General features: G+C 37.7%; 1 protein-coding gene across 1 annotated transcript in view; it reads left to right on the forward strand.

Moving 5' to 3' along the window:
- Positions 1–7,247: 7,247 nt before the first annotated feature.
- LOC131050578 (polycomb group protein FIE1) overlaps positions 7,248–16,389 on the forward strand; it is a 121,334-nt gene continuing 112,192 nt past the window's right edge. The window contains exon 1 of the mRNA XM_057984774.2: positions 7,248–7,712. Within this exon, the coding sequence (XP_057840757.2) occupies positions 7,533–7,712 (180 nt within the window). The 5' untranslated portion in view covers positions 7,248–7,532. The remainder of the gene's footprint in view (positions 7,713–16,389) is intronic.

Genomic DNA, 16,389 nt, shown 5'->3' on the forward strand with positions numbered 1-16,389 from the left:
TAGAACACATGCGTGACCCCTTAGGACCACATATGACCCCTTAGGACACAATGTGATCCTATATGGTCATATTGGGTCCTAAGGGGTGTGTTGTGCACACTAGGATGTTAAAAGGGGTCATATGTTCTCTTATGTGACCCCTTAGGACCACATATGAGCCCTTAGGACACAATGTGATCTTATATGGTCATATTGGGTCCTAAGGGGTACACTAGGATGTTATATTAGGTCATATGTGGTCCTAAGGGGTCACACATGCGTGACCTCTTAGGACCACATATGGCCCCTAAGGACAAAATGTGACCATATATGGTCATATTGGGTCCTAAGGGGTATGTTGTACACACTAGGATGTTTAAAGGGGTCACATGTGCTCCTAAGGGGTCATGCATGTGTTAGAACACATGTGTGACCCCTTAGGACACTATGTGATCCTATGGGGTCATATGTGGTCCCATGGGGTCGTACACGTGTTAGAACACATGTGTGACCCCTTAGGACCACATATGACCCCTTTGGACACTATGTGATCCTATATGGTCATATTGGGTCATATGGGTCATACGTGATACTATACTTTGGTTTTTCAACATTTTCATTTTCATTTTGAAAGGTTTTAGATTTGGTTTATCTACATTTTGGTTTTGGCTCTGGTTTTTTCACAATTATTCAGTTTCGTTTTGTTGTGGTTTTGGTTTTGGTTTTCATTTTGATTTGGTTTTGATTTTTGTTTTGGTTTTGGTTTCGTTTTTTGTTTTCATTTCAAGGTTTTCAACATTTTCATTTTCATTCATCAACCATGAAAAAATTACTTTCATTAAAACCTATATTAACATTTAAAAAAAAAACCTAATCTAATCAATTCAAAAAAATTCTTTTCATAATCAATTAAAAAAAAATCAAACTTAAAAACTAATTTAACTATGAAAAATTGAAAAAAAATACAGAAAGTAAAACTTATTAAAAAGAAATAACAGAGGGCGTACTTGGAAGGCTTGTTGGCGGCTTGCTAGACATCTCTAATTGGGATCCTGTTTGGAAAAAATGAATTGGGACCCCTTTTTTTTTTTAATTATTTTTCGAAATGGGATCTACAACATTTTGGAACGGGATCCTGGGGCCCACAGGATCCCGTTATGTTTTTTTGGCTTGGGACCCCATGCCTAGACGAGGTCTCGTTTTATCTCCTATGTACTCTGCCCGATTTTTACTTTTTTTCTAAGTGTAAAACTTCCACATTAAGTGGACACAACTTCTTGCACTTACCCCATAAGTGGGATTGTCAATCTCTTGGGGAGATTCATAAAGAGACTTGTCACTCACCATAATTTCCTTACGAGTGGGATGAGTGTTGAGAGATGTAGAGGATAATCTAATTGAGGTGAAGTCATCAACACTACTAAATGTAGCATTCACATTGAGATATGGTATTTTAGATGCTTTGGTGGGCTTTGAAGGATTATATCCAAGTCCAAATGAAGCTTCACGTATGTTATTTTCTAAAGGAATCTTAATCCCTTGTTCATTTGCGCCACAACCATTGCCATTATATCCACTCTTAGCTAAAAAGTGAAAAACCAAACCACAAAGGGATGCCATATTGGAAAGAGATGGTGGGGCCTCATAGGTCTCAATGCCATAATTAGATGAACAAGAAGAAGATTGTGAATAATTGTTTGAATTAGAAGCAACCACAAAATTGTTACTTAGTTGTTTAGACAAAGTGGGTTGCTTTTTAGATTCATCCATATCTTTCTCATTTTTAATCTTAGGTTCTCTTGGAGGGACTTTGTATTCTCCTACAAAGGTAGGTGTAAAATCTAAGGACCCCCAATCGTCCTCCAAGAGCACTTGTTCTGGTGAAAAAGTATCTTTAGGAGGAGACGGTGATTTAGTGTGAGTGGAAGAAGAATCAGGAGTGCTCAAGGAAATAGGCATACTTGAAGATGTAAAAGTATTTTTAGAAGATTTGGAAGTAATTGAACAAGAAGGTGAGGTTTGCAATGAAGCTTATAAATTGGTATCAACAAACAAAGTATACATATTATTGTTGTAGATGAACTTAAGTTGCCTATGAAAAGTAGAAGGTACAACTTGCACACAATGAAGCCAAGGTCTTCATAATAGAAGATTGTAGGTAAGCTTATCAGGCGCGACATGAATAGGTGTAGGTAAAATAACATGTGCCACCTTAATAGGCAAGGTTATAGTACATAAAGAAGACCTAGCGACATTATCAAAGCCATAAATAGTAAGATAATCTGATTTAATAAGAGATGTATCAACCTTGATCACATGTAATAGACTAACACTGCAAACATTAAGGCCAAAGCCATTATCAACAAGGGTTCTTCTTATAACATTACCATTGATAAGGACTACAATCATAAGAGGATCGTATTGATGTTGAATCTCATTGGATGCCAACTCATCTTGTGTGAATACAATTTGAGCTTTATATTCGTTCATAGGATCAATCAAAGAAGCCATGTTATTAGGTGTCACTGTTGGTGGGATATTTAAGTTCTTTATAGCATCTTGTAACATTACATGATGTGTAGATGAAGTTTGAATCAAATCCCAAAGAGATATCTTGGCAAGATTAACTTTAAGTTATTCAATGAGATCATACTCCTTGCCAAGAGTTTGCGAGATACAAGGTGTTGGTGGAAGAATAGGTTGAGAAGTAGGAAGTGAAAAAGGAATAATCGGAGGAGGATTAGGTTGCCTATTGTTCCTTGTATTATATGTGTGGGCAACTAAATTATATATCTCTCTGGTAATATGTTTAGCATACTCATAAGGACTCTTAGTGGGATATCCTCCTTACATAGAAATATCTGGTTTGTTAGGAGCGCAAAAGGCATCATCATTGTAACCACCTTGAACCACAAAGAGAGGCTTGTTAAGAGGTTGAGGATTTGGAAAAGGACTATCACCTTGAACCGTGAAGAGGGGTTTATTAGGTGTTTTATTCCCATGTATCATATTGATCGTTGATGGTTTGGGAACATGTGAGGAAGGTATAGTAGAGTTGAAACCATTAGGTGGTTCATAAAAAGGATTAACAACCTTAAACATTTCTTAATGAGTAATATTTTCTTTAGATTGAATGCGAGGGACATCCTCATAGAGGGGATTGTTAATAATAGCGAGCCCTTTTAACCTAAGAGCATTCTCTTGTTCCAAAGTATCCTTACAATGGATATAAATTTTAGGAGAAGGATCAACATCATTCGTATGATAAATACTATTAAAAGAAGTGTTGATAATATTTTCTTGCACAAAAATATTCTCATGAGTAGGATCAATGTTAGGAGAGGGATTACCACTAGTCATTAGTGTTTCATCCCTAGAAGGAAGAGTACTGAAAGAAGGTGTAGTGTTAGTAGGAAAGATAGGCATTATATCATCCTCTATCACCAAAGGATCTACATGAGAGAGGTAATCTCTAGGAGAAGGATCAATATCACTATTCAAAGCTTCATCCTTGGGAGGGAGATCTTTGAAAGAAATATTGACAGTCTTTTCTTGAACTAGGGTATCCTCACGAGTAGAGCCAAGTTGGGGAGAGGAAGATGCTTCATATTTAGAGGAAAAATGATTCAAATGAATAGAAGGTGAGGTTTAAATCATATCACCCTCTTTTATCATGATGTCATATTCTTTGACCAAGGTGCTCTCATAGGGGAGGGACAAATTAAGAGAATAATCAATACCATCGTCTATTGGTTCATCCCAAATAGGGAGATCATTGAGAGAAGTGTTAGAAATACCTCCTTGCACTATGGTGTCCTCATGGGTAGATACAATTTTGGGAGAGGGAATAACATTATTTATTAATGCTTCATCTTTAAAAGGGATAGCATTAATACACATGTTATTGAAATCATCCTCTTGCCTCAAAATGTTCCTAGTAGGATCTTTAAGAGATGGGTGGAGAGTCATGAGAAGGTCTAAGAAACTATCATGATGCAAAGACAAGTCGTCCAAAGGCTAATGTATCACCTTAGAATTTTTTTTTGGTTTAAAAATATTTGAAAATGTCCTATTTTTTAATTAAATGTAATGAAAGAAACAATGCAAGCAAATAAAGTAAACTAAATGTCTAAGCAATGAAGCAATTATGTGATTAACTAAGTGCAAACATAAAAGTGCATGAGCTATATGTTCAAGGAATGAACACACAATGCCTATAACAATATTTTGAGATTTTTATATTTTTGATAGAAAATAAACATGCAATAGCAAGATCTAATAAGAAAATGTAGATCTAAGAATGTTGGATTCATGTTGGGTTTACCAAAATGTGATGGTGAAAAATGAGATTAGATAGTTTAGGGCCTAACCCCACTTTCCTCTATACATTGGAATACGAAAGCTCCCAAGGAAGTGATTCACTTTGACTAACTCTTGTAAAAGAGAGTCAAGAAATACTCTTATGGTTTCTATTGCTTTGCTGCTATGAAAGGGAAATGAGCTAAATGTACAATGATGAAAAACTAAGCTAGAAAGATGAAGGAAATGACTAGGTAAACTGCAATAACAAAGAAATACAAAACTGAACCCGAGACACAAAGTACAAAGCTGAAGGGGAAATTTTGGTATGCACTTGATATCAAAATCTAGGGTTGATTGAGTTAGACTAGGGCGTTGGGTGGTCTGGTCCCCCTTATTGTACTGCGTTAGACTTCTAGAATCTGCTTGTTGAAGCCCTGAGATGCAAAACTGCCAAAGAATGCTAAAAAATGTAGAGGGTGAGGGTGTTGGGTGCTCTGGTTCTAGTATTCGGGGACCTCCTTTTGGATTTGGACCTGTACCTACAAATTATGGCTTTCCCGAAGATCGTAGCTCCATCGGATTTCTGTACCTGCACTTGCAACTTGAAAATTGGTGTTTGGGTGGTGATATAGGGTTTTGCCTTAGTCAAACCCCTTGTTTTGGTGTTTTCCACCTCCACAAATAGCCAATAATGTATTGAAAATGTGTGTGCTAGAATGTCATGTGTTTACAAGATCCTAAATGAGCTAGAATGCAAGAATTAGAGGTCTACCCTATGCTTTGAGTATAAACCCTAAATGAACATAATGTCAAAGGGTAAAAGTAAGGATCTATGTCACACTTGGAGCTAATTCGTACGATTAGACCAGAACCATTCCAGCCAGACCAATGTGGTAGTCACGTGGAGAATGTGTGGCAGTCACGTGGCGATCGTGTGGCAAAGGGGTTCTGACCGGAACCCCTTCGCTATATAAGTTGCAAAAAAAGCCTTTTCCCCTCATTTTGCACTGACTCGCTTAGAGTTTAGCGGTCGAGTAGAAGAAGGGGGCAAAGAATTTAGTGTTAATATATTAATGTTTTAGGTTTTTTTCCATAATTTTGTATAGTTTTTTAGTTTTTTAATGCTTGATAATATAGTAATTTTAATTTTTTTAAATGCTTAATAATATATTAGTTTTAAAATTATTTAATGGTTAAAATCTTTTAATGCTTAATTATTTATAAATGTTGTACACATATATAATTAGATGTTAAAATGTTATCATATGACCCCTTAGTACATACTAGGACCTCTCAAGACACTTATGGGAACTTAATACATCCTAAGACCTTTTAAGACATCATACACCCCCTTAGTACATCCTAGGAGCAATTAAGACATGAACGACCCCTTAATACATCCTAGGACATCTTTTGACCCCTTTTAGCATCCTAACATGTATAACATAAGACCCCATACGACATCACAAGACCCCTTAAGACCCCTTATGTCTGTAATGACCCCTTATGACCTTTAATGACTCCTTGAGACCCCTTTATGACCCCTACTGACCCCATATGATCCCATAGGATCATCTCGTGTCATAAGGGGTCATATGGTGTCATTAGGGGTCATATGGGGTCCTAAGGGGGACCCCATATGACCCCTCTCAACACCATATGACCCCATAGGATCATATAGTGTCCTAAGGGGTCATATGGGGTCCTAAGGGGCCACACGTGTTGTAGCATGTGTGACCCCTTAGGACCCCACATGACCCCTTTTAATGACATAGTAGGTGCAACACAACTCTTAGGACACCATATGACCCCATAGGGTCATATCGTGTCCTAAGGGGTCATATGGGGTCCTAAGGGGTCACACATGTGTGACCCCTTCAGACCCCATATGATGCCTTTTAAAGTACTAGTAGGTACAACATACCTCTTAGGCATAGGGTCATATAGTGTCATACGAGGTCACATGTGTGACCCCTTAGGACCCCATATGACCCCTTTTAAAGTCCTAGTAGGTACAACATACCCCTTAGGACACCATAAGGGGTCATATGAGGTCCCAAGGGGCCACACATGTGTTCTAACATATGTGTGACCCCACATGATCCCTTTTAAAGTCCTTGTAGATACAACATACCTCTTAGGACACCATATGATCTCATAGGGTCATAGAGTGTCCTAAGGGGCCATATGGGGTCGCAAGGGACCCCTTAGGATCCAATATGACCCCTTTTAAAGTACTAGTAGGTACAACATACCTCTTATGACGCCATATGACTCCATGGGGTCATATAGTGTCGTACGGGGTCATTTGGTGTCACACATGTGTTAGAACAAATGTGTGACCCCTTAGGACCCCATGTGACCCCTTTTAAATTCCTAGTAGGTACAACATACCCCTTAGGACACCATATGATCCCATAGGGTCATATAGTGTCCTAAGGGGTCATATGGGGTCCTAAAGGGCCACACATGTGTGACCCCTTAGGACCCCATACGACTCCTTTTAAAGTCCTAGTAGGTACACCATACCTCTTAGGACACCATATGACCCCATAGTGTCCTAAGGGGTCATATGGGGTCCAAAGGGGCCATAGATGTGTTTTAACACATGTGACCCCTTAGGACCCCATATGACCTCTTTTAAAGTCCTAATAGGTACAACATACCTCTTAGGACACCATATGACCCCATAGGTTCATATAGTGTCGTATGGGATCATATGGGATCCTAAGAAGTTACACATATATTAGAACTCATATATCGCCCCTTAAGACTAATCTAAGAAGGGGTGCTAATCTAAGAACAAATTTGTACCACCCATGAAAGGTGTACAATTTACAACAACTACTATTAGAGTGATTAGGATGTGCTAGACATAAGTCTTCTCCCTACAATAGAAAAGGCAAAGACATTAATTCATTTGTTTGGAGGTAAACTTTTAATTAGTGAAATTCAACGATGGGTCATTGTAACACGAACCGTAATTGCAATTGGACCCCTTCTGCTACCCTATTTTATCTGTAGTGGGTTGGAGACAAATTTGTGGGAAGTTCAAATTTGTGTTCCGGAATTTCTGAATAGTTGTGGCAATTGTCGTTAGTTGCTTACAATTTTTTGGTTTGCACTCTGGTTTCTGTATTGTCTTATGGGGTAATGAAAGTCGGACTCCACGAAATATAGGGAGGAAAAGGAATGTTGTGAACAAAGAGAGTGCGAAGAAGACAATAGCAAGTGCAAGCACCTTATTGAAAATGGCGAGGACTGGGTTGGGCACAGAGGCCGTGATAGGTCTCTTGACATCTTCAAAGAAAAAGAAAGACTACAAATTGACGAACAGGCTTCAGGAGGGCAAGCGACCTCTCTATGCCATTGCTTTTAATTTCATCGATTCCTCTTATTTCACCATTTTCGCCACAGCAGGTGGAAATCGGGTATGCCATATTTATCTTTTTATTTTTTGGTTTTTATTGACATTTGTGAGAATAGCTAGGTACAGTTACGGAAATTTGTGATAACATCTAGGTATAGCTAATTACATCTGTGATAGTAGCTAGTTAGAACATTGGAATTTACAGTTTCACGCAGCTGGAAGAAATACGCGAGCGTTTTTCAATTGGGATTGCCATATATATTGCTACCTAGAGGTTGCATTTCTAAAGACAACCTTTACCATATGACTCTATACAGATGTAAATTAATGGATTGCTTTTCTTACACCCCTTTATAATTAAGGACAATACTGTTGTTTGCAAATAGGAAAATGCCAATGTACACATTGGGGACAGATCAACTGGGTTGAAGTAAACGGCTCACATTTTGCTATTTAATTTTCTCTTCTCTTCTCACCTAAACAGCCACAACATGCACGCTGTTTAAATTCTTCTGTTCTTGTGTTTCCCATCATGTTTTCCTTATTCTGTTTCTCAAGGCGGTCCGCTGAGATTCAAAATACTTTAGATGAAAGTATATTAACGTTTTAATTCTAGTGATACTGCAAGATCCTTGGCCTACATTTTACAGAGTAGATGGCAATCGTCTCTTTCGATATCATCTTTGCTCTTTTAACTATGGTCATTTGGATGAAAAAAGACAGAGAAATCGAATTGATGTATTTTTAAGTACTCACTAACAATTCTACATCTCTCTTCACATGAGGGCTATCTTCTTCAAATGGCTAGAATAATACTATTTGTCCTGAAGATGAGTTTCATGGGGCTGACCAAAAAGTTGACGTGGATCTGATTTGAATAGTAAAAGAGATTTCATCTGCAGAAGCCTAACTTATTATCATGCCCCTAGGTTATGGACCAAATTGCCATTTCCTATTTTCCACATCTCTCCTGGTCCTATTTTGTGTGCACGTTTTTCCTCTTCTTTCCCGTAGTGTCTGTATAAGATCCCTTTGAAGCATGCTTAGTCTTCTAAGTATTTGTCAATCGTTAGAGCTTCAAAGTTCCTTGTCCAGGTGTGCTTTCTCCTACAAATTCAAACTTTCTTTTGTTTACATTGTACTTTTGGACTTTTTCATCCTCTCGTGCCTTCCATCCTTTCCCCACTCTTCCTTTGTATTTGTCAGACTTTCAGAGCTGTCTTTATCGGCTTGCTCATTGTTCGACCCCCAATATACTTGTGTTATAAGTCTTGTGATATCACCAACCCCCAAACCTCGACCTACAGAATGAGTCTTGTGATATCTCCGACCTCTGGACCCTGATATTCCCACCTTTGTTATCGTTCTCTTCACAATGCCCCAACATGTGTTATATTGTCATTAATGGTTGGTTTTTGTGCCGTAACTTTCAAAAGTGGGACTTTTTCTTGCCCATAATCGTTGTTCAAATTTGGAGTTGTGGATTTCCATTGTGTCTGATCCTTATTGTTGTGATGGATTTAAAGGAGTGAATGCGTCCATTTAGGGGGGCAACATCTACACTTAACCAAATTCCTTTTAGAATCTGTTTTGAGTACCCTTGTTTGAGCGTGTGGATCTGATGACAAGAACTTGTAGATCTATCAAAGATCAGAGGACAAAATCTCTTTCATTTCAACTGTTAGAGGATGCTACTCCTTTGGTTCGAGTAAGATCTCACTCAGAGGTTGCGTTGGAGCTTCATTTGTTTGTGAATTCAATTGTGTTCGTATTGGTGCTATTTGTTGTTTGTCATGGGTGTGCTCACGGTAGTTTATTGCTCTCATATCTGATAAAGTTACTGTCTTTTTGAATGTATTTTTAGATTCTATTGTAATAAGGAAAGGATTGGAAGTTACATCTGCTATTTGCTGGGTTATTGTTTAGAATGCAATGGTAATAATGTGATGTAAATAGTGGTAGAATTTGAGTTTGATAAGATCTGAATCAAATATTAAAACTCATATTGTTTATCCTAAATACTTAACATTTGAAAACGGTTTAAAATCAGTTCAAAGTCAGATTTGCATAACTATTTTGGAACGGGACATTACAATTATTTAGTTTGTAGTTTGCTAATCTTCACATGAAGTTGCTCTTCTCTTGGCCAGAAAGTATTGATTAGGTGTCTAATAGTCAATTTGATTTTGGTCAAGTTCTATGACCTGACAGGATGGTCTAGTATACTTTTGGCCATAGTATTTGGTTAAAAATATGTAGGGCTGGAAATTCTCAAAGATGTTTAGCTCATCACGATGTTCCCATGAATTCTTCAGTTTGATCCATGACTAGACAATGCAATTGTGTAGATTATTTTGTGAATCCAAGCAGCGGAAGGCATAATGCTTTAGAAATTACATTGTCAATGCACTTATTGTCCATACAATGTCAATCAGTACATTGAAAACAAAATATCTAATGTGACTTGCATAATGCTTTAGAATTTTTAATTGAAAAATATTCTTCTTATGTTTTACATGTAGTTTTGAAATTATGCGTTGCTCTACTGAGTGAATATTTAGTAGGATGCTATGGAAGATGTATCGGATTTAGGAAAGTTTAGTGGCATTGTATAGGGGTGGAGGTGAAGGTTTTGCATTGACTTTCAAGTAATTATGAACGCATGAAACTTTTTATAACCGAGGACACAGCTTGTGTCTGTTGTTGAGATTGACAAGAAAAGGAAAACCCATTCTTTGCAGTGCAAGGATTATGTACCCATTTCCTATGCTAGAATAATTGCAAAGGGCTACTAAGTTTTCTGAACAATACCTGCTGAGTAAATGTAGGAAGTCTTCTTTTGGAGGCCCTTGGGTGATATTTATGTTTTGCTTGTTTAAGTGTGGGTCTGTGCTCATTCTCATAGAGAAAAGCTTATACAAAAAAACATGTTGGTGCACAAAAGTGGGAAGCAACATCAAATTGCCACCCAAGCAAAAAACATAAAACCAGCCGCAACACCAACCAACTACAACACCCAAAAAGAGGAATCAACAAAAACAATAGACAAAAAACCATATTAAGAACCGAGATCAAACACAAAATTGTGGTCGACTTTAACCCTAGGCTCCAAAAATGAGTGATTTTTAGCTCTTACAATGCTACTATTGGAAAGAGAAGGGAGGGTGAAGGCACCTGAAATTTCTGGCCTCCCATCCCTTAGATTATCAACATATAAAATTAGGTCTTCACAAAATAGGGCCATATTCAAGTGCTTATTCATCAATGACTTGGAAATTTGATCGAGTTCAACATTCTCTTCAGTGTGTTGTAGGAGAACATGACTTGATTCCCCAATAGGAGGGTCTAATCCATAGGTTGACCCCAGAACGATCACCTCCTTGTTGGGGATGACCCTACTCAAAATCTAGCAGAAGGCCGCAGTGTCCAAAATGTGAGAGCTCAATTTGGATTTGAAGTCTATAACAACAGAGGCTTGAGTGTGCAGAGCTCTAGTACTCTCTTTGCGTAAAATAGTCTTTATGAAATAGAGGGTCATCACATTTGGGATGTAGAAGGCAATATGGAGGTGGAAATCAAAAACAATTTCGCTGTAAGGAGGGCTCCTACCAGAGGTGCAAGGCTGAAGCAAAAGCTTTTTTGTAAAGACCCCGAATCTGGAACTACACTTTTCTAAACATGAAATACTTATTTATGAATTTAATGAGTATCTTTCACTTCTACTGCTTGTTCCTGGTCTGATGTACTTGCTTAGTTTAATGCTGAAACACAGAAATTGCAATGATAGAATGGCAGAAATAAATATTCAGAGATAGAACCTTCTTGTTAGCAGCATTAATAACACTCCAAAATATTCATGACAGCTGAAACGATTGTTGTAAGATATTATTAATGTTCAGCTTTTGGGATTGCACTAACATCAATATATACAATATTCAGTAGTAATAGATGTTGAAGATATAGCTTCGATAGAGATTATTGGCTCCTTATTTATCTTGTCTAGCATCAGCTCCTTAGCTTCCGTTCCTTCCTTGCCTTGTTTACTGTCGGTGACTCTTCATGTTGCAACGGCTGTCGGTGAAGGTGATGTGGCTGTCGGTGGAGGTGATGAGGCTGTCGGTGAAGGTGAAGAGGCTGTCTGTGCAGAAGTAACTGTCCATGTCTCTACCTCTCCCTTCGTGTGACTCTTCATTGATATTCCGATATGTTATATTTGTCATTCTTCCTTGTCACGACTTCTTCTTCTGCAGCTTTCTTGATCGGCTTCTTCTTCCTTATGATCGTGTCTATCAGATCAGAAATATTGTGTATTTCTTTCTACATACTGGGTTTCAGATATAGGAAGGTTTTGGTTTGTATTCGAGTTGTATCAGCTGAGTTCATTTTTGATTGATTCATAGAGAATCGAACTCAGATTATTATGATTGATAGTATTCTGAGGCTATCATCAATTGTATTATTTTCTGAGATATAATAAAGTTAATTTTGAGTGGGCCGGGTTTTTCACCCTCAGGTGGAGGGTTTTCCCAGGATAAGAGGGCTTGTTTATTTGTGTTTCTTTCTCTATTTTTTGTTCTCAGATTTTCTATATTCTGGTTCAAGTTTTAACATGGTATTAGAGCGGGTCTAGAAGATCGATCCAGAACCAGAATTTTTAGTTTTTTATTTCTTTCAGTTGGTTGCTTAAGTCATTCATTATGGTGAACGGATTGAAAGTAGAAGATAGACTAGATGGTTCGTCAAATTTCTCTTCTTGGAAATTTAGAATTCTGATCACTCTAGAAGAGAATGATCTCGTTGACTATGTCTCGAAAGATGTAGAAGAACCTTCTGCTGGTGCAGAGAAAGTTCAATGGAGAAAGAACAAGACCATGGCTAAGAAAATTCTGATTGATTCTGTTAAGGATCATTTGGTGCCTATCATCTCTAAGTTGGATTTAGCTAAGGAAATGTTTCAGGCTCTAAAGGATCTTTATAAATTCTACAATACTAGTAGAGCTTTAGCCCTTAGATGTCAACTGCTGCATGTGAAAATGTCTAGAAGAGAATCTGTTACTTCTTCTTTCATGAAGATTTCTGAGTTAAAAGATCAGCTCAGTGCAATTGGAGATACTTTTGCTGATAAAGACTTGGTTATGTTAGCTATGAATGGACTTCCCATCTCCTGGGAATCCTTCATTCAAGGCATTAGTGGAAGAGATGATCTTCCTAAATTTGATAGGTTGAGGGCAGATTGCATTTAGGAAGAATGCAAACAAGAAGCAAGAGGTTATGGTCGCAAATCTCATCATGAAGATGATCATGTGCTTGCTGCCCATGCATCTAAGGGGAAAGGAAAGAAAGGTAACTTCAAAAGATTCAGAGACAAGAATGATGAGTCAGCTTCTGTTGCCAAGAAAAAGTGGAAGGACCTTTCTAGAATTCAGTGTTTTAGGTGTGACAAATTTGGTCACTTTGCCAGAGATTGTGTTTCAAAATCTAAGACTCAAGTAGCTGCTGCAACTGTTGAGAATCCTTCTCCTCACAGATAGTCAAGTGAAAATTCTGAAGGATTCTTATTTATTTCTGCACTTTCTAGTAATGTTCCTACTAACTGTGATACTTGGTTGATAGATAGTGGAGCATCTCGTCATATCACTGGTTTTCGTGAGCACCTTTCAAACTTGAAAGAAAAAGACTCTCATCTTCAAGTTATCATTGGTGATGATGCTTGCTATTTTGTGAAAGGTGCTGGTTACACTTCTTTTCAGTTGGACTCCGGTGTTCCTCTTCATTTAAGTGATGTCCTATTTGTTCCTGATATTAAGAGGAATCTGATTTCTATTTCTGCATTAGAAGACAAAGGTTATCATGTTGCTTTTGCTGATGGAAAAGTACTTGCATGGAAGAAGAACTCTAGTATTCAATCAGCTCATGTTATTGGTGTTCGTCATGATAGTCTTTACAAGCTTTCAGCTCATCCTATTTAAGTCTTAACTCATGATTCTTCAAGTTCAAGTGAGTTGTGGCATAAAAGATTTGGTCATTTAAATTTCAAAATTTTGTCTTCAATGGAGAAGGTTGTCATTGGTCTTCCTAAGCTGAATCAAAACCATGAAGGTGTTTGCAAGGGGTGTGCTCTAGGTAAGAACATTAAGAGCACCTTTCATAGTAGTGAAAGTAGAGCAAATAATGCTCTAGAATTAATTCATTTTGATTTATGTGGACCTATGTCAATTGCTTCTCTTAGTGGTTTTTGGTATTATGTCACCTTTATTGATGATTTTTCTCGTAAGTACTGGATTTACTTTCTTAAGTCTAAAGAGTCTGATGAAGTCCTGTCAAGATTTAAAGAGTTCAAAGCTCTTGTTGAAAATCTATCTAGCAAGAAAATAAAAATTCTTAGATCTGATAATGGAGGAGAATATGTTTCTGGTGTTTTTCATAACTTTTGTGTTGAAGCTGGGATTAAGAGGGAGTTTTGTGTCCCTTATAATCCTCAACAAAACGGTGTGGCTGAAAGGAAGAATAGGACAATTGTTGAAGCACCAAAGGCTATGATTCATGACCAAAGTCTTCAAACATTTCTTTGGGTCGAGGCTTGCAAAACAATAGTTCACATTCAGAATCGTAGTCCTCGTCAGATTCTAAACAACTTGACTCCAGAAGAAGCCTTTACAGGTGTCAAACCAGATGTAAGTTATTTCAAAATCTTTGGATGCCTTGTTTATATTCATGTTCCTAAAGAGAAAAGATCTAAATTAGAACCTTTAGGCAAGAAAGGCATCTTTGTTGTTTATAGTGATTCTTCAAAAACATATAGAATCTACATTCCAGGACAAAAACAGACTGAGATCAGCAGGGATGTTTCTTTTGATGAAGATGTAGCTTGCATGAAATTCAAAGAATCTAGCATAGAAGCTGATAAAGAAGATTTTGAGCACCCTCAAGATTTAGACACAACTGATCCGAATCCATTTTTAGACATTCAGAGGGAGTTTACAGATTTAGAAGATCCTGTTGATTCAGCTGATCCAATTGATCCAGTTGACTCTATAGTTACATCAGCAGGTCCCAGTAATAGTTCAGCTAACAAGAAAAGACCTTTGTGGGCTAGACATGCCATGCAAGATGCTGAAAAATATGCAGCCCCTCGTGGTACTTTCAGAGAAAGCAAAAGACCTCATAAGTATGCTGGTTATGTATCTTTTATGAGTCATATCTTGGCATCCGAGCCTTCAGATGTTGAAGAGGCTTTAAATCAGCAAGTGTGGAAGGATGACATGATAGAGGAATATCAATCTATTGTAAAAAATGATGTATGGGACATTGTTCCTAGGCCTAAAAACAAATCAGTGGTTTCTTCTAACTGGCTGTTCAAAATCAAACATGCAGTTGATGGGAGTATAGAAAAGTACAAGGCCAGATTTGTAGCCAGAGGTTTTTCCCAAAAGGAAGGTATAGATTTCGAAGAAACCTTTGCACCTGTAGCACGTTACACCTCTATCAGGACTATCATAGCTGTTGCAGCTGTTAAGGGTTGGAAACTTCATCAAATGAATGTGAAAACAGCCTTCTTGAATGGTAAAATTGAAGAGGAGGTTTACATTGAGCAGCCAGAGGGCTTTATTATTCACAATAGAAACTCTCATGTATGCAGGCTGAAAAAGGCCTTATATTGACTTAAACGAGCTCCTCGTGCTTGGTATGAAAGGATTGATCACGATCTTTTGAGCTTGGGTTTTCTAAAGAATGATGCTGATCCAAACCTATACTTCAAGGTATGTGATGATAAGGTGCTGATTTTAGTACTATATGTTGATGATTTAATCGTCATTGGTAATGATGATCTCATTGACATATGTAAGAAGGATTTAGCTTCAGAATTTGAAATGAAGGATCTTGGTTTGTTGCATTGTTTCCTTGGACTTGAGGTATGGCAGAGACCAAATGAAATTATATTGAGTCAAGGTAAATATGCAGTTGATATTTTGAAAAGATTTGACATGCTAGAGTGCAAGTCTATGGTGACTTCTATGGAAGTAAATCTGAAGAAATTACATGAGGATGCAGCTACTTCAGATTTAGTTGAGCCTGCTATGTATGGACAATTAATTGGCTCCTTAATGTACTTGGTTAACACAAGGCTATGCTATGCAGTTAATACCTTGAGTCAGTTCATGTGTGAACCAAGACATATTCACCTTGTGGCAGCCAAACATATATTGAGATATGTTTGTGGTACAATTGGACTTGGCTTAAGATTTTCTTCGTGTGTAGAGCTGAACTTGTAGGGGTTTTCTGATTCAGACTGGGCAGGCTGTGTGCATGACAAAAAAAGCACTTCAGGTTGTTGTTTTAGTCTAGGTTCAGCTATGATTTCCTGGTGCAGCAGGAAACAATCTTGTGTTGCACAGAGTACAACTGAAGCAAAATATGTTGCAACTTGTGTGGCTGCAAGAGAAGCTGTATGGCTTCGGAAATTACTTGCAGGCTTGTTTGGACAGCCTTTGGAACCTATTGTGATTATGTGTGATAATCAAAGCTATATGAAACTTTTAGTTAATCCAGTATTTCATGATAGAAGCAGACATGTGGATAGTAAATATCATTACTTGAGAGACATGGTTAAGCAAAAAGCAGTTGAACTCAAGTACATTTCTACAGAGGAGCAAACTGCAGACATTCTCATTACGCCACTTTCGAGAGTGAAGTTTTGTTACTTCCGAGAAAAGCTTGATATGATAGAGAATGATGCA

This window comes from Cryptomeria japonica, chromosome 4, assembly GCF_030272615.1.
Source record: "Cryptomeria japonica chromosome 4, Sugi_1.0, whole genome shotgun sequence".
Classification (NCBI taxonomy): domain Eukaryota; kingdom Viridiplantae; phylum Streptophyta; class Pinopsida; order Cupressales; family Cupressaceae; genus Cryptomeria; species Cryptomeria japonica.